Source organism: Mugil cephalus, chromosome 17, assembly GCF_022458985.1.
Source record: "Mugil cephalus isolate CIBA_MC_2020 chromosome 17, CIBA_Mcephalus_1.1, whole genome shotgun sequence".
Taxonomy (NCBI): Eukaryota; Metazoa; Chordata; class Actinopteri; order Mugiliformes; family Mugilidae; genus Mugil; species Mugil cephalus.
In genome coordinates, this window is record NC_061786.1 from 15912862 (window position 1) to 15932722 (window position 19861).

The following is a 19861-nucleotide window of genomic DNA, read 5'->3' on the forward strand; positions in this document are numbered from 1 at the left end:
CGAGCAACGTTCAATATTTGGCCTATGTGGTACGATCTGGACATGCTAAATATAGTAGATACAAGTACACGGCGCAAAAAAAAAAGCTAGTCAAGTCATCTCAAACTCTACCTCGCAGTAGAAATGATGCTTTCATTTCTACCCTCCGGATAGTTGCTGCAAAGCAAAACTTTCTAAATGTTCAGAAAACCTGTAGTGGGACTTCTTGCGCCAAGTAACTCTGGTTTTTGTTCTCTAACATGGACCAAGACTGAAGGATTTGAGTTGGTGGCAGCAAAGAGAAGGTCCACCTTAAAATGTTGTGGTGGCCATTGTTGTTTCGTACTATTGGCTTAATCTTTATGCAGTGAACGTGTAGCAAATGACATGTAGCAAAGGTCAAACTTTTGGAGACCTTTCAATGGCAAACAGTTGTTACCATCGCATTGCTTTGCTCAGGTGCTTTACGTGGAGCTAAAACTATGAAACAGGAACTAAAATTAGTTCAGAAGTTCCTGTGACTGACGTGCTGGTGAAAACACCACCTCAGGTTCCTGTTTATCCACGAATGCTTCTTTTCATCTTATCAAGCCCATCGCGAATGAACCTAAAACAGAATGAATAAAAAAAAGAATTTTGAATGAAAAGACCTCATACCAAAATAAATAGTTGCATACAACGGATTTCCCAACAACGCTATCAAAGCCCTTGTCAGACTTTTTTATATCACCGCCATTATAACACTTGAAAATGGCAATCCACCAGAGTCTATTAACAGACAGAAGAACCATGCTGTAGAGTGGGAAACCCCCATTGGCCCAACATTGTACTCCTAACTCCTTCACTTAGTCATGTTTAATAGGCTGTTAATGGACCATCAATCGACCGGCAGCGTGGATATGACAGTGCCCTGTGTGCCCAGAGCAGACAGTCCTCTGACAGGCCAATAAGGTCCTAATGAGAAGGACAGTAGCTCAGTGTCATCGCCCCCATCATTAGTCAATGAAGTGATCAATGAAACATGGTTTTGAGATAATCAGGCTGTTGTGCGGATTGTTTTTAAACGTGGTCTGCTCCTTTGCCGTCTTCTTTTGTACCGTTACTGAATGGAGAGATGAAATTAACGTCTATTGAAACACATTTAAGCCTCATTAGATGATGTATCACCCGACAATAAAAACTGGAGAGGAAGTTGATAAGGTCTATCAACAAAAAAAAGAAAAAGAAAAAAGAAATGAAACATGGTACGTTTTAATAACTTCCCTGAATATGTAAATGCTGGACTTATTGATACGCTTTCTGCATCGCTATCTTCCCAACATACTCGATGACAAACATTGGGGTGTGTCCACTGAAACAGAATTAATCGGCCACTATTTCGGTCATTGATTGAACATTTAAAAGTCATTTTTCAAGCACATGATTCATTTCACTTCCGTGCTTTGTTTGGGCTTTTCTTAATGCCTTCTCTGTGGCAGTGGAGAACAGCCTCTCTGCAGACGGGAAAGTTATGAAATCCAAAAATCTGCCTGAATGCTTGCTTTTGAAGATGAACTACAAGATAACGTATTGCACACTAAAAGCTGCATTTGTTTTTTGACTTGCAGTTTCAACATTATCACCCAAGAATGATTTCTGCCATTTGAGTCAGTTCAGAAACTTGAAACTCATCCGGTGTGAATGAGTTCTTTCCCCTTTAAATAAATGTGCATAGTGTAAACATTCACATGAGAGAACAACCATGCGTTCAAGCTCAATTACTACTGCTGCTATGGGGGGTGAAGAGGAAACACAACTACTACTACTATAGTGCTTTACGATGGAGAAATGATCTGAGCCTGACCTGTTCTTACTATTAATCGTATGCAAATGTTTGAAATATGCATTGTTAGTATGCAAATGTAGTCTGTAAGAGATAAGAATAGGCAAATAGACAGTAACCGTAGTATGAGGCTGCTGGTCGTTGCATGATCATACCTCGTCCTTTGTGTAGAAATAACACAAACAAGGGACATTTTCTTGGCTAGCAGTTTCTTAAGAATTAAAAATGCATGTAGAAGTCCACATATTAATGAATAAATACTAATATTATGTAGTATTTTTGACATATTACAAGAAAGGTACAAGGTAATATTTGGACACCGCTATAGATTAATATGTTTAAATCCCAACCTTTTATATTCTCCTGGATTATTATCGTCCACAGAATAGGAACTAAACTGGTCACCCATAATGTCATAGTGCTTGTTGGTCCTTATATCCATGTACAATGTTCATCACAAGACTACCACAGCAGATGAATGGGCCAACACGAGGCACCAGATCATGCCACCTTGAGCCAAACATACGTTGCGCCCTGAACAAGTTTTTCTATTAAGTTATGAGCAGGAAGTCCATTGATAGATTGATTATTTCCGTGCTCTACGCCATAGCTTGACATGCACATCCTCATAACGGTAACTAGGATACATGTTGTGGCAACACGGCTGCAACTGGTCCAAAGTCCAAAGCGTTACTACAAAACTATGCCGACACACCAGCGCAGGTCCGTTGCAGAAGTATAAACTAAGCTCAAGTGCGAGGCTGAGCACCCAGAGCTGACAGAAACTGAAACTTTGGTTTGTTACGTCACATAATTCTTTATCACTCCAGTTTTTTGACAAGGATGTAAGTCTCAACACCGACAAGAGCGTTTCAGTATGAAAGGGTCAATCCGGGTTGAACATGCATTCAGTAGACCTGTGCTTCTTGCGCAGAAGAGATAATAGTTTCAATATGTTTTGGTCTCTCTGTATATGTACAGAGGGCCAGCCCGCTCAGAGGGCAATAAATAGCTGAGGGTGTTTCCCTTCTTGTAGATAGTCACCATGATAAGGAAACATATGTGAGCAGATACAGATGAACAAACAAAGCAGAAGAGCATTCATTCAACTTCCCGGAGTCATATACATTGATTAATAATCATCAGCTGCAAATAAATCCATCACAGTGCACAACAACAACAGCATATGCAATGGCAGGAATACGTCCCGGCTGCATCCACTTCATTAATTCAACACAGACAGTGGGACAGATTAGTCGTGTACAAACGACCGATGCTCTTAAGAGGCTGAACACTGCACTTCTGCTGACACACACACACACACACACACCAACACTTGACCACTTTAGCCAGGGGAATCTGACCACTTTCTGAGGCTCCTAGCAATTTGTAGGTCACAAAGCTCTTTGTGACCGCTGGTGTAGAGTGTAAGTCACTGCCACTCGCAGGTCAGTCTACTATTGGGCCACACACACCTACAAAGCACACCAACAAGCTATACATCGCCGAGCATTATACCTCTGCCCCCCTGCCCACTTAAACACATACAGATTCCTTCGGATCTAAACTGACTTTAAGAATTTTGAAAAGCTGTGCAAAGGCTCACAGGAAGCTTTGGGATACAGAAAAACGCTTCAAATATTGATACAGTTTGCGCCTCCCTGTGCGCCGCAGGCTTACGGACTTGCTCAATATATGTGCATCCTTGTAAAAAAAGGAGTTTGACTAGCAGTAGGAAATAGTCAAGGACTTGGTCTCATGTCTGGGGACTGGAGGATCACACTGCAGATGCCCCCCCAAGAGGCCTTCAATGAAATTTTTATGTGTGGTGTGTGCATGAGTGTGCGCTGTTGCAAAAGGGGCGGCTTGTGCGTGCACCTGGCCTCCTGCATTATTAAAGCTCAGAAGCTAGCTCATAGAAAAGAAAAGTTTGAGGAGCGGAGCCGCCATGCGACGGTGGCACAGAAAGGTCGACGACTTGAATATAGGAGGGAGCACACGGCGTTTTGAAAGAGGGCGAAAGAAGTTGGTACACGGGGGAATCACGGGAGCAATCATGTTGATCACTGAAGAAATTTTTGAAATCGACATGGCCAGAACCACATTTTCACATATACCTGAAAGAATAACCTCTTCCTTTATCAAACCATGAGAGATGACCCCTGGCCTCCCTGTACACCATCACCTCATACATTTCTGAGACATCAGCGCGTGCATACACCAAATTCCAGAGCCAGAACTTTCCCTGATGTTCACCATCGACACACCTGACATCCTGCCTGAGGCTTGTGACAAAACCCCCTCTTTAAACATGGATGAATCTGCCCACCATACCTACCACTCTCTCTTCTCTTCTCTGTGCCTGCCTCTTTCTTTCTTTCTTTCTTTCTTTCTTTCTTTCTTTCTTTCTTTCGTTCCTTCTTTCTTTCTCAACTCTGACGCAAAGCTGAGAGCAGCTGCTTCAGTCTGTCTCAATAATTCAACACTGAAGTGAGGGATGAGGACTTTGAGAAGCAGCGATGGATGGGAAGTGAGAGTCGGGAGGCAGTTGAGGAAAGAAGAGTGGCGTACGATAGAAAGAGTTAAGAATATGTGGTTGGCAGCCGAGGTTAAAAACACAATAATAAAAAGGAGGTGAGAGGTAAACGATTATGTATGCAAATATCCACATGGCTCTGACAATCCTGCCCCACTCGAGATCCCGAGGACCGGTCCGGCAAGTCAGGGCATTCAGCTGCCGGTGCGTCCCAGCTAATCTAAGCCACAAGAATTCACCTCCAGTGTAACAGAAACTATTATAAACCATTAACAGGGCACTGCTGCAGAGCTGATACACCTAACAAAGTTTAACGAAAGCCTATTACAGGTCTTAGGCTTTGTTAACCGTGGCTCTCAGTAAAGGAAGTTCACTGATGATCTGTTTCGAAACGAGAGCTTTTTTTTCCTGAAGTTAATGCTAAAGATGATTCTGAAACTATTTTTATATAATTATTTATTTTTTGGGGGTGGGGAGGGAGGGGGGCTTGTTGGAGTGTTGGTAACAGCGCGGTAATCTGCACGTATCTGCTCCAGAAAGAACAACAGGCTTTCGAGACGGAGGCATGCAGACAAAGGGACGGGATGGCTGCAGCTACACAAGCCAACACCGTCCAAGTTTCCGGGCAGACCGGCCATTATTAAGCGTGTCTTTTCTTTTTCTTTTTTCTTTTTTTTTTGTGGAAGGGGGTGTGGGGGTCCTGTAGCGACCGGCGATGGTTATGAGTTCATGTTTATCCAAACCGAGCACGATAAGAGGGGGGCGAGTGGGGGGGGGGGGGGGGGGGGGGGGGGGGGGGGGGGGGGGGGGGGGGGGGGGGGGGGGGGGTGGTGAGGAAATCTGTACGGGCCACAAAAGTTAAGAGGCGCAGCTCTCCGCGTGGATACATTGTAACCAGGCGCGTTCGGGACATTCGTGCCACAGTGGGTCGGGTGGGGGGTCTCCATGTATGCGTTATATTTTGTAACAAAGCCCCCCCTCCATACACACACACACATATATATGTATACACACACACAGTCCTCCCCAAAACAGCTGTATTCTATTTATACCTGGGGAAGGGGCGACACACCAAAGTCCCCCCCCCCCCACCAGCTACAATGCACACGGCGTCGCTCCTAACGCATTGTTCCTCGAGCTGGGGCGAGATGGAAGTGTTGGGACCCCCCCCCTCCCCACACACACACACACACACACACACACACACACACCTCACCCCACTACCACGGACCCACCGATGCTTTTTCCTCGCGAGACAATAATTCAGCAAAACGAGCGCACCGTTTATTCATTATTTGCCGGAGCACGTGCGCGTGTGGAAAGCGGTGCAACTTTAAAGTCGCCAAAAAAAAATAATAATAATTAAATAAATAAACAAGCTGCCTCTCTGCCGTTTTTTTTTTTTTTTGCACTGGGAAGAAAGAAACAAGAAGAGTGAAACTGGCCGTGCGCCTAGCCGCTCGGGCTAACTTAGCAGCCGTGCCTGTAGTTTGGAGGATGCACGAGGAGAAAGGCACGCACACACAAAGTGGCAAAAACACAACTACTAAAAACTATCACAGCATCACTTTTTTGAATTTTTTTTACAGCCCGTACGCGTGAAAAACGACTCACGCGCTCTGCTCGAGTGACCCAACTGCTCCACATCAGTTAGCAACTTTAGCCACCTAGCAGCACACTCTTCTTTGCCGGATTTGTGTTGTGACAGTGCAGTAATTTTATTTACTTACTTTTCTCTTGCTTGGCTATCGGAGGGGACCACAGCTCCTTTACCCTTGCCGTACATCTTGGAGGCTGCTCTGATACTTTATTTTATCCCACTCGACACCTGTCAAAGAAAGCTACCAGGAAAACCTACTATCTCCATAGCTACCCTGTTAGTGTTGTCTCCCTATCTCTCCCTTGCGCTCTCTTTGCTCCGGTTTCCTTTTTTTTCTACATCCCCAACATTGCCCACAAATCAGGCAGGGTTTCAGCCGGGGGGAACTTGAAACAGTCCACTGGTGGAGCGTTTTTTTTTTTTTTTCAATCGCTGTTCCTGGATTCAGCTCACACCCCCCCTGTTGTGAGACGGTGGGGGCTTCTTAAAGCCACAGTGTCTCAGTTTTTGTCGACTTCGCTCAAGTTCAAGTTCTCTTTTTGGAGGCCTTCAAGTTCAGGCCTCACATTAGATTTGTGTTCCAAGATGGTTAAAAACCACCCACTATTACTGTTTTTAAACTTTTTTACACGCTGATATGTATATGTGCAACCCACGGGTATGAGGCAATGTCTTGTTTTTGCCCTTGTGTGGCACTTCATCAGCCCAAATTGCATCATTTGTTGTCGCGGGTACCTCCAAAGTACCCCATGTGTTTAATCCAAGTACATACCCTTAAAGGGTAATCACGTACATGCAGAAAAAAGGTACACATATGGCTGACTGATATTATCATTTTACCTGAATATGTTGTTTGATCCTATGACTCCAGTCAGGAGTCAGTAATTACATTTATTTATTTTATCATGTCACAACTAGTTCCCAAAATAGGGTTCAGGGATCAGTAAGGGTCTTAAGACATGTGTCAGCAACCCAAACTAATTTAATTTTGCTGTAATTTATTAGTTTCTATTGTATGCTGATGTTTAATTTGCAGAGACAGCAGCGTAAATGAAAAGATTTCACTTTTAATGTCTGTAGATTGCGTCAAAGGTCGGGAAATGCACTTATTTTAGGTGCTTCGAAAAAAAGAAAGTACATTTTAGAATCTTTAGTGGAAAGATACAAACTGAGCAATGCACACAAATTCATTACCCCACTTTGTTCACTTGGGTCCATTTTTCTTTGAAAATTTTATTTGTAGAGGACTTAATGTGACATTCCTTGTGGACTTTGTGCTGCAGTACAATCAAAATTTACTTAGTTTGTCAAAAATGTTAACAAACATGCTACGCTACGCTATTTTTTTTCTAATATTTTAGTCCTACGCGAAATCTTAGCTAGCTGAGCATGAAGGTTATGGTATGTAAAATGTGTTTAATTCAAGTGTGTTTTCATTATCTGTCATTCGTTTTACTGCTGGATTGTATTGTGTTGTACCGACACGTGTTTCTATTATTTTGTCAACTCCATTTTGGTCGGTGTGCTAAGCTAATTCAGTCCAGCTTAACAGCACCACAAACTGCATCCTCCACAGTTATCTTACAGTTGAATTACCACTTTTCTGACAATGTTTTAACATAAACTGAACATGAGAAGGGAATATAATATCTTGCAGGGGGATTTAGAGCAGGACTGCTACATCAGGAGGCATCCGTTTTGACTAGCGTACCTAATAAAATGGCCGGTGAGACCATTTGATGAACAAAATGTCGTGGGCCTAATCCATTATGTAATCAGGAAATATTAAACGTTGCTCATCGTTTCCTGTAGTAAACTCTATGAGTTGCACAAGAGCGCCTAATGTTCTTGTTTTGGTTCCTCTGCGTTAAAAACAGAATGGTTTAATTTTTAACGTGTCGAGCTCAGCGCTCAAAAATGTGATTTGTATACACTTTATTGATGTGCATATATGCAAGCGATGTGTTCCCAGACCTTTTAGTCACTATAATAATGTAATTATAACAAAGGACGATACAGCTCTGGCTCATTTAAAGCCCAGGTATGGAACTGGCACTCGATAGCGATGCATAAGTGTGCGTCATGTCTCTTTAAGAGTGTGTAGAGGGCAGAGTTTGTGTGTGTGTGTGCGTGTGTGAGGCAGGGACAGGCAGTGTGTTCTGTTTTCGTGCTACTCGCTGTGGGAAGGGCACAGCTGACTGTCTGTGTGCGTGGATGTCCGTGTGCACGGCGGTGTGTGCATGTGTGCAAACCAGCGAGCGCATGTATCTCTGTGTGCGTGAGAGACTGAAAAGAGAAAGAGAGGGAGAGAGAGAGAGAGAGAGAGAGAGAGAAATACTTCTGTATGTGTGCTGAGGCCCGTTTATTTTATTTTATTTTTATTTATATATTTATTTTCTTACATGGGAATACAAACACATCATGATGAGCGGACATGTTAGGAATAGAGGAATAAGAGAGCGAGGAAAGAAGATAGGATCCTTATTTTTATGGTTTCTTCTTGCTTTTTTTTGCTTGGTGAACTAGGGTGTGCAACATATAGCAACACAGATGCACTGAATGATGCAATAATCATAGGAGTATTAGGATTGTAGAAGGGATATAACTGCATATATTAAGAATGTGAATATGATTTTGCTCAAATGCAGAAGTAAAAAAAAAAATGCCATGAAATTATCACCTATAGCTGTACACTGGCATTTCTTTCGTCTTAATCTTTTCATGTTTGCATGTGTTTCGGCCAATGTCTTCGCTAAACTGGCTATATGCGAAAAACAACAAGTTTCCACTCCAAGTAGCAACCTACCTACTGCGAAGTGCCAAAAACTGCAGTTCCTCAAATGGCCACTTGATGCTGTATCCGAAACGTGAGTCAATCCCCAAAGATCTCCACCTCCATCTCCATTTTGAACTTATACAACAAAACTGAACATCTTTAAAGCCTCTTTAAAGATGTTCCAAAAATGTTTTCTCCAAAAATGTTTTCATTCAACCAACTTTTGCATTTATGACAAATTCATGTATTGTAACCCGACAATTTAAATTGCGTATCTATACTCTACGGCTTCACCCGCCCACCTCAGCCTCACTCTTTGTCCATTTTTGGATTAGCCATGAGTTCTGCAGCTTTGAAATCAGGGTTGTGCTTACCATGTTCAAAAGAAAACTTTCGCAACCTCAAAAGTGGACAATTTTGAAGTTACAAGTTGTGACGTGAATGGTAATTTCATGTAACGGTAATGAAGTTTTATATTTTTATTTCTTTTATTTAGAATATCTGTAAGGAAAATTTTGACATCACTAACAGCTTTGCTTTTGCTGTATTAACATAACCATGCGCTAGCTTGCTAAAATGTTAGCATCAATGGCTTCTGGATGCTGACATTTGGCTAGCAGTATCCACATGTACCGTCAGTGAACACCAAGTATTTTGTGTACACGACTTCCTGTGTCGTAACCACAAGCTTTCGAGTTCCATTTGAAAGCTCCATTGGAGGTGTTACCAAGATGGTGGCGACTGCAGCCACGACATTTGAGCTTCAGAATCACTATTAACCCTTTATAGGGCACTCATTGAAATACTTGGAAATTCTAAATTTCAACCTTAGAGGGTTATCATAGGACGTCAGAGAACTGATTTACTTTTGTGAAATTATTCAATTTTTTAAACGTTCATGGGGAAAATCAGGATGAATTAATTTAACATACACTATATGGTCCCTTACCCTTAAGTGGTAAACAAATGTAAACATGTATTTGGATCATTAGAACATAAGTGCTTATTCAGGCACTTCTCAACATTATCACATCAGATATTAGGCGTCCTCTTCATGGTGCCTAATAAAGCAGTTAAGCTGAGCGTTCATGCAGATGTGGACCTTGAAGACCATATTTGACCCTGATTTGACCTGACAATGTTTCCTTGATGTTCTCTGATTGGCTGAATGAAAACCACATGCTTCTAAATCTCACTGAGAGGCTCATGGACGCAATTTAAAATGTGTGCCGAAGATACCATATACGGTTCCTTGCCCCATAAAAGGTAAGGAAACCTATGGGCTTGTCTGTGTTTTAATACAGTCCATGGTGCACACCGGTGTCTTCAGGTTGTTTCAGTAATGATCTTCATCTACACTGAAATGCCAAAACAATATAAAAATAGATTATTCCTCGTCTTTGCCTGAAGGAAAATAGTTGCAGGTTAAACCTCTGCTGTCTCTCCCAGTTTTCCATCATCACCTACACTTTTAATCATACTTGAATTGATAAAAAAAAAAAAATAAATAAAAAAATCAGCCATTTGCGTTTATATGCGTCAGCACTGTCTACTAGCAAATTAGCATTTTATGCAATTTACGAAAGATCCCTTTCAACTATCCACACTAAAATAAGGAACGACATTTTCAGATTTTTATGAAATCCTGCTCAGTGCGGACAGAGCGGAAAACTGTAAGGACAAGATGCATTTTCACATTTAGCCGGCCCGGTGTGCACATGATCCCGGGGAGAAACAGAGAAAGTGAGGTATCTTTTATAAGCGCTAGACCGCAAACTTTATCACTGTCTCATCATAGCACCAGTATTGATCCAAGAACCCAATGATCCCCGGGAACACTCGCTCTTCCTCTTTTGCGCGGAATAAACACAAGCAGCATCCCTGTGTATTCTTTTTCTTTCCCTGTGTTTTCTGCAATTGTTCTTGAATGCAGATAAGGCTGAAGCGTCCTTCTTGACGTACTTTCATCGATTCGCGCCGACATCCATCATTTTGCCAAAACTGATACCTAAAGAAAATCTAAAAATCAATGTGGTATAATCTTTTATTTTATTATTATTTTTTTAATAACAAAAAGCCAAGTCAAAGCCAACGATCTGATTATACAGCATATTTTAACTTTTGTATGTCTGTAATATGTTACGGAAAACTGACACTTGCTTTGTTGTTATCTTAAAGTGTTTTTTGGTTTATCTTTATTTTTTGCTCAATTCGCAATCTGAATTCACCGCACTTCACCCTGAAACAACAAATCTCAAGGTTTGTTTGGTTTATTATTTGGTTTTTAGCAACTCTACCCTTCAAACTACCGTCATCTTCCCTATCTCCATCCCACGTCCATCTCTTCCACATCCTCCCCACTGACCCACTTTAATGCCTTCCTGCCACCGTCCCTCTCTCTTCTTCCTCATGCGCCCATCCTTCATCTCTATCTCCGTCCCTCTCGCTTTCTCCTCCCCCCTTCTCCTGCTCTTCCTCCATTTCTGCTCCGTCTTCCACTCCTCGCACCTTCTTCTTCTGCACCTCCACTTCTCTCCGTTTCTCTACTCTCATCCGTCCTCTCCATCTCCATCTCCATCTCCCGAATTCTCGTTCCTTGTCTTTTCCCTCCCCTCCCCTCCCCTCCAGCTCTCCTCCCTCATCTTTCCACCTTGTGTTTCCTTCCTCCTCTCCTCCTCCTCCTTTCTCCTTCCACCATGAGTCATTTTGCGCTCTCTCTGCTCCCCTCACTTTACGCCACAGAGCCATTCAGGACAGACATTCATCAGCGGCCTGAGATGATAGATGCTGCTCACCACAGCTCCAGCAGCCAGTTAGCCCCGGGTGATGCCTTATGCATACAGATATCACCTGGCTAGCTGTAGTCTACCGCCTCAACTAAGATCGAATACACTCAAACGCTCTCAAGAATACACACAAACACACACACACACTGTGCTGCCTGTTGTCTATGACGGCTTCTGTGAAAAATGGAAAAGTTTGGTGCATGCTAGAAATCATTCAAAAGTATATTTGTACGCTAATAAAGTGCATACAAGTCGTGTTGGAATTGATTTTGTCTGTGAGTACATACTGTATATATATATGTGTGTGTGTCTGTGTGGGGTGTGTGTGTGGTGGAGATTGTTAGGTATGTAAATTCCAGGGGAGTTAGGTTAATTGGGTCTGAAAAAGAGGTGGGTGTGTCTCTCTCCTCTATGACAGGCTTATTTACATAGCAAAGCTGTAATTACCCTAACGAAGCCCCTATCCTATCAGGGAGAGTGCACACACACACACACACACACACACACACACACACACACATACACATGCAATCCCCAAACAGGTTTGAGCTCAATCATGCCAAACCTGTATTTTTCATCACTCCAGATCCCTCTCAGAAGCATTCCCATTCACATGTTCGTTTCTAATTGAATAGCATCCTTTGCAGTGCCAATCAGTCGGTTTGTTGGAATTTCTCTATCAGAGCTCATTGGCTTCTAAGAGAGATGTGGGACTCCTTCCAGCACTCAGCGTTCACTTCCTTCCTCCCCCCGCCCTCCGTATTTTTTTTGTCAAAACAGGCTTTCCCTTTGTTAATGCAGCAAAAAAAAAAGAAAGAAAAGAAAGAAAAGAAAAAGATTTTCCTTGTGTGATATCATTTTAAATCACAATTCCAAACCATTGTTACAAAAATTGAGAAGATGTAAAAACAGCGCTGACATTTGGGAGGATCATTATCCATCAAACCAGCAAAAAGAAAGTAGATTGAAACTTATACTGCTCGTGTAGCAAGGTCTGTTGACAGAACAATCCAACCAAAATAAACTGCAAAACTTTTTTTTTTTTTTGACACTGTTATTTCTGAATTAAATGTTTCTGTATGTGAGGCATCATATAGAGTATGTTATTCATTTACACTGAATGGTTAATTCCAGCATAGAACACGTGATAGCAAATTTTCTGACAAATAAATGGTAAATACTATATGCTTTTAAGATATGTATACTCCAATCGGCCACAATATTAAAACCACTGGCAGGAGAAGTAAATAACACTTACTTACTTAGACATGTACCACCCACCTAGATCAGACCAGACACCCCCACCCCATAGCAACGACACTCCTTGGTGACAGCAGCCATCCCCAGCAGGATGCAGCCTGAAACAAGCATACACACAAAAACGGTTTAAGAACAACTAAAAGAAAAACATGAAAAAACAGCACAGCACAAGTTTCGACATGGCTTACAAATCTTTCTCCTCCGTCTTCTTCTTTCTTTCAGGTTTCAGCTGCTGAAACGCCAAAGTGAAATCGATTTTCCCCGGCATGTATACGCCTTAATCGGACTTTAACTAGACAATGCGTGTGCGCATGTGCCACAAGTGCTGCGCTGGTGTATGACCCTGGCACAAAAACATCCAAGAAATCCAGTAGCAGAAGAAGAAGGTAAACAGAGCCGGTAGGAGAACCAAGCATGCGTCTTATTTGCACCATACATAGTGCGCACGTTTCGTACAAGATTAAAAAAGCTTTACTAATATCCATGTGGTTGTTCGTTGAAATGCTGGTCTGTTGCATGAATGACTCCAGTTGTATTATATAATGTAACTGGACAACGGTAAAGGTGGCCGTATTGACCAACTGAAAAGACACATATCGCCATCTAGTGTGGAGGAGGAGGGCATGTTTCCCTCAGTTATTCGATTTCCACCATGGCATGTAAACTGGGACAAGAACTGTATTCAGAAAGTCGAATTTCGAGTTAAGCATAAAGTCGAAAAGACACCAACAGAGGTCCAGCTCCAGTCAGTGCTGCAACCACACGACAAAAACTAGTTTCCCTAAGTGTGTCATGACTGACCTGCTCTGTCAACCTGAAGATAATGTGCGTGGACATGGTGAAATCATATTATGAGGAGAGCAGCAGTCATAAAATGAGAGCAAGGGAGTAAAATTTTCCAGTCAACGTATGCCTGACTAAAAAAAAACAAAACAAAAAAAAAAAACAACGCACTGCAGCATTATATAATGATGAGGCTAGTGTCACTGGAGAAAACTGTATCTCTCCATCTTCTACAATAGATTGCTTCTGTGAACGATGGTGCAAAAAACACTAATCACACACACAAGATTCTGCCTTTTGGTTAGAAAAAAGAAAAAAAAAAAAGCCAGATGTTTATCCATTAATAATTTGGATAGTTAAATGCTCAATTCACCAAATAAGCAAAACCAAAAACAGCTCATGTTCTCACTTTTCTCTGTTGCTATCTAAACACGCAGATGGTTTCATTGGTGTAGTGGATTTTTATGCAGCGAGATTGCAAAAAAATGTCAATACAAAAACATGAACGGACATGAATACATGCAAATTCCCCCCGTACGGGGAAAGTTGAGAGTGTTTTAACTTGCACAAACTGAAACAGCACTGCAGCAGAAATTCCCACATGTTTAATACATCTAAGGATGAAGACTAAAGAAAAGCTAAAGAAATGTTTCTGGTCTGAGGGGGAAGCGCACCAACTTTTAAACATAAATTTGGAAGTCACTTGGTTTGTGGATATTTGCCAATATTATTACTTATTCATCTTGTTTAATCACTGTCTTCTGGAGAGTCGCAGCAGACTGGAGCCAGCTGTCATTGGCCGAGAGGTGGGGTACAACGTGGACAGGTCACCAATAGGCGGCAAAATCCACGTTTGAACAATGAAGCCCATGTGGAAGTGCAAAAGATTGCAGTTCAATGAGTGGCCACTTGAGGCTGGCATCAAACAGGAGCAAATCCCCATTGGCCTCCATGTTAAAAAGGCCAACTTTACAGCAATATTAAACATGTTTACAGCCTGATACAAAAAATGTTTTTAGTCTCAATAGTTTATTTCATTATTCATGACAACTGTACAGGGGGGGATTTTTTTTCTAACTCATTTGTTTTTTCATTAAGGTTTCAAATAATGCATAATTAAGGGCGTTCAGGCTTTGAGCTAACAATTGGGTGGGAGGGCTTTCACGTCCAGGCTGCTTTAGTTCTGCCCAACAAGACCCCCATGTCCAAATTTGGAGTATCCAAGTAGGGGCGGAGTAAAACTCATCCAACATGGCGACCTTTGGCCTTCATTTTCGATGTTCAGAATCCAATGGGTGACGTCACGATGTGTTTGTCCATAGCATATGGACATATATTCAACAAGCGTGTCTTTGGAAGCCGGAGTACCCGGAGAGAACCCACGCAGACACAGGGAGAACATGCAAGCACCACACAGAAAGGCCCCAGTCAGCCGATGGATTCGAACCGATAAGCCTTCTAACTGTGAGGCATCCTCATTAACCAGCACATCACTGTGTCACCCTATTTGCAAATATCACATTGCTTATTCAACCATGTGAACAAAACAACCCTCTTTAGTTGCTTCATCCATTTTCCGGAAAAGGCTGCTGGTCACAAACTGAAGTAAAAACAATGGAAACTCATTTTCCAAAATGTGCCGTATCCATGTCCAAAACATGCTGCTAAAACCCAGATATATCTGTAACAGCTTGTCCTCTAGAGGGTTCACAGAGATTGGGCGAGAGCCAGGGTACACCCTGCACTGGTGGACAGTCTATCACAGAGCTAACGCTGCAAGACAAACAACCACTCACGCTCATTTGCACACCTACAGCCAACTTAGAATCACCAATTAATCAAACATGCATGTCTTTGGACCGTGGGAGAAAACCCTGGCAGGCATAACCATCACCGCTTTAGTATATACGTCAAATTAGGGCTGGGCAGTATCACCAAAAATCTATATCACGGTATTTTTCTAAATTCTGACAGTATCACAATTTATCAAGGTATTTTTTTTCCCATGTATGATCACATGTTCACAACATTTTCTACTGGTTGAGAGAGGAATTAATGCAGTGGATTGACTAAGGATGGACTATTTTACTGTGATGATGGGTAAATATTGCAGAATAATCCCACATTAGTAGCATGCATGGCCCCGTGTTAGCACTGCCTGCTGATGTGGAAATGTGGGGACATTTACAGCTCGGAGAAAAAAAAAAGAAAAAAAAGTGCTACATTGAAAATGGTCTGGTCAGATACGGCGCAACGTTCCAAACGCTGCATAATCCAAACAAATTAGTATGGATTTGGAAAAGTGGAATAGCCACAGTTTCAGTTTGTTTATGTTAGTTTAAGTTCATTTCAGTTATGATAAATGTAGCTGAATCAAAAATGCTAACGCTAAGAGCTATACTGAGAAGTAACTTTAGCCACACAATACTGTAGCGTCTGACCAGACGTTAAAAGTATGACGAGGAGTGATCACAAATATTCCATTATTTATTGTTGGAACTGAAATAGTTACTGTTGGCCGTAACTACGCCAAAACTACAACATGGACAAACTTATCTGACAGCCCTCCAGGACATAACTTAAGAAGTAACCTAAGGTATGAAGTTACTTAAATATTTATTACTCAAATACAGCATAAATGAATATTACCTGACACTAAATGAGAACCACAACACCAGGTTTCTGTGCCTGGATTCCAGTTGTTTCTTCCTAATGCAGTGATCCATTTACTTCTCTTTTATTTGGCAGGCGGAGATATCTGTAGAATATATCTCTGACTCCCTTTCAAATCTGTTAGTGCAGTCAATTGCACAACAGCTCTTCGCATTTAAAAAAAAAAAAAAACAATTTACAATTTAGACTCTATTAAATCTTATGCTTTAAGCTAATGCTGCTAATCTCCATGCTCAACTGTCAATTTTTGGCACTCAGTGGCCGTAACCACGGAGACTTCGCTTGCAGTGACGTCACATGCATACCCTCTATACACCGGTATGCCGGTACATTAAAAATTCATGTCATAACGGAAAAAAAATAGCAGTATTTGGTATGAACCGGTATACCGGTCATATCTTAATTGGAAAGTGTAACAACAGAAAGAGGCCCCGTTCAGAACTTCCAGTATCCAATTCAGAATAATGTAATATAGTAGTGAAGAGTTAATATTAATGTCAGTGTAATCCATGCAGCTTCATTTTATTTGAGACACTGGTGCAATGTTCAGCTGCAGACATCTAAAATTTCTGAGGGAGAACTATCTACATGGGTGAACACAACTACCAGCAAACGAAGAAACACTTTCCACTTCCAGGTACTCGCATCAATACATCGACATTTGCCAAGCCTTTACCAAGGCATCTCAAAATTGCGTTACAGTAAGGTGTACTATTCCTTCCCTAAACAATGTGCACTAAAGCCAGGACCAGTACCTTTACCCAGTACTCCCATTCCTCCCCTCAGTATCTGCCCTTCCCTCTCTCTGCACTTCCTATTCCAACAGGAATTTAATCTTTCAAGCCATCGTTGTTTTTCTTCTCCCCTATTTTTACTGCTGCTGCTGCTGCTGCTGCTGCTTGGAAGACCACAGACTGCCTCTGTATGCTGATGCCCCCCCCACCCACCCCCCTCCTTCTCAGAGCCTGTCTCTCTCTCTCTTTCTCTATCTCTATTTGTCTAACTCTCCCATGCGCACGTCTTTCTCTCTCCGTCTCTCTTCCTCTGCTCTGTCCTCATCTCTCTCCCCTCCTCCTCCTCCTCCTCACTTGTTCTCTACTTCTTCTCTCCTTCTCACCCCTCCTGTTTCTCCCCCTCACTCACACACATGCACTTTTCCTCCCCCCCCCACCCACCTCCCCCCATCCTGTCTGTCTGTCTATCTGCTGTTTCGTAGCTCTGCTGTACGTGCCACAGATTCAGATGGCAGTCAAATGGTAGACGGAGACAAACACCGAGACACATGCATGCAATTACATGCTCACACACACATGCATGCACGCACAGACACACACACACACACACACACGCGTTAATGCAGACCGGCAACTGCACGAATGGACAGAGACTCACACACATCTGCGCACACCTGCACACACACACACTGACATGCACACTTTTACAAGAACATACTGTAGTGTCACATAAATTCAAGTATTTCAGTCACCTCCCTCAGTCGGTTTTATTACTCCTGGAGCACAAAGCTATCAGAAAACAGAATGCAGGAAATATTAATGAGAGCCGAGACTTTAGTGAGAGATTAAAAATGAAGAAAGAGCGGAAGAAGTTGGGATATGCTGCAGTGGAGTGAAATCGGTACGACGCGTAGACTTTTCAGGTGCCAGTGCGCACATCGTCAAAAAAGAAGCGTGTGATACTATTTTTTGCATTGACGGTTTTAATGTTTAGGTGGGAGAGGAGGCAGTGACAGCAAGAGAAGAGAAAGGGGGTGGGGATGGATGGATGTGGGGGGGGGGGGGAGACGGAGAGGAAGGAGGTCAGTCTAAGCTTATGAAACATTTTCTAACTTAACCCGGCCTATTTCTGACAGGGCAGGACTGTGGATTCAACAGTGAGACACACAAGTTCCCGTGGTTGACAGCAACACGCTTTTATGGAATGACACATGTAACATGTGAAAGGAAAAAAAAAATCCACACATAAACCTGTAATGAGATAGTCTTGCAGGAGGCCTTATTTTAAAATTTGGAAAGCTGATTAATTCTCAAAATGACTAGGATCGTGCAACACATGATACTTGACAGTGGGGGTGGTAAAAAATATCGATATGCCAATATATCGCGATACTTTTCTCTTCCGATACAATGTTGATTTTGAATGACTTAATATTGATTTTAAAAGAAAAAGGAAAAGTTGTGTTTTGGGCCTATCGTGAAACTCACTTTTTCTCTACAAGTGCATTAAATTGGATTTGAATAAATATTGTTTTTTTTTCTACTCAATTTGTTCAATGAATTATCACTGTCATCTGGTGTACATATCTGCAACTTGTATTGCAGAATATTGCAATATATCGCAATATCATAATGTCACAATAATGTAACGCATCGTGACTCAAGAATCGTGATACGTATCATATCGTGAAGTCCTTGCTAGTACCCACCCCTACCTGACAGTAAAGTACAACAATTATGGAAAGGTGTAGAAGGCTTTTAAACATGGCGTTGACACAAGGAAGCGATTAGCTTAGTGTAGCATGGAGAATAGAAACAGGCGTCAATGGCTAGTTTGAGTCTATTGAGAAATCTCAAATTAACAGATTGTATATTGAAATCTCCTACGGGCTTAAAGATGAGAATTTGAGGTAACTGTGTAAGTTTTAAAATGATAAAAACCTAATTACTTGGAAATCTAACCTTTCTAAAACTCCAGGAAGCCAAGCTACAGAATTAAAGCTATTGGAGAAATTCTTACTTTTTACCCCAAATTTCCTTGTTAAGTTAATTTATATTGGTAATTCATGAACATTCATTTCTAGAAATCGTAGAGCATGATGGTTGCAACAAACCACAGAGCATTCAACAATAACATAATGGAAAGATACAACCCAACGGCTGGGTTGACTCTGAGATCTGCTGTAATGGATTGGTAATTTTCTGAACAGACAGTCTGGTGTGGCAATTAAATGATCCTGTTAGTGTTGCTGGGTTGTTCGATATCCTAATGCAAGCATCATCATTGCTACAAAAGACACAGTTTGCGCTTTATTTAGCTGCAGCATTCGCATCACAGTCTGCTCAGTGTTACCACTAATTGTAGCTGCATTTACTGCTAAATGTATATGCTTTATTGCATTTATCATCCATTTGATGAATTACATTATTGATTTACAGTTCAGACTGCCAGACATGAAACTCTACCCACAACATACCTGGTCAACAACAGAGGGAATGGAGCACCATCATAACAGGTAACAATGTAACATTTATTTACATTCAGACTTTAAACTTCGGACTTTTAAAACTTAAAAACTGCCAACTTGCAAGTTTGGAGTCTGCACAGTATGGTCCAAGGGTGGAGCCGTGTTATGGTGTTATGGAATAATCATGGTGTCACATCCTGTTTCTGTGTCCATTTTCAGCTTTGTAGTATTTATGTAAAATGCCAAAAAATGTTCTTGAAAATGATGTATTTGATATGTACTTTAGTTTAGTTTTAGTTTGGCCCAAGTCCAGAGGGGGTGTGGCTTATGACCAATATTGCAGTCAGCCACCAGGGGGCGTTCCACTCGCTTTGGGCTCACTCTTGGGGAGCTGCGAGGGTGCCCACTTTTCCTACCGTCTATGTTCACAACTGAAGACCTCAT

General features: G+C 41.8%; 1 protein-coding gene across 5 annotated transcripts in view; it reads right to left on the reverse strand.

Annotated features, from left to right (window-relative positions):
- Positions 1–6359, reverse strand: part of zgc:110158 (uncharacterized protein LOC553590 homolog) — a 36654-nt gene extending 30295 nt beyond the window's left edge. For 2 of the 5 annotated variants that reach the window (XM_047611177.1, XM_047611175.1), the window contains exon 1: positions 6068–6359. In XM_047611177.1, the coding sequence (XP_047467133.1) occupies positions 6068–6123 (56 nt within the window). In that variant the 5' untranslated portion in view covers positions 6124–6359. The remainder of the gene's footprint in view (positions 1–6067) is intronic. The other 3 variants (XM_047611174.1, XM_047611179.1, XM_047611178.1) reach the window with 3 other exon arrangements.
- Between the last annotated feature and the right edge of the window lie 13502 nt (positions 6360–19861).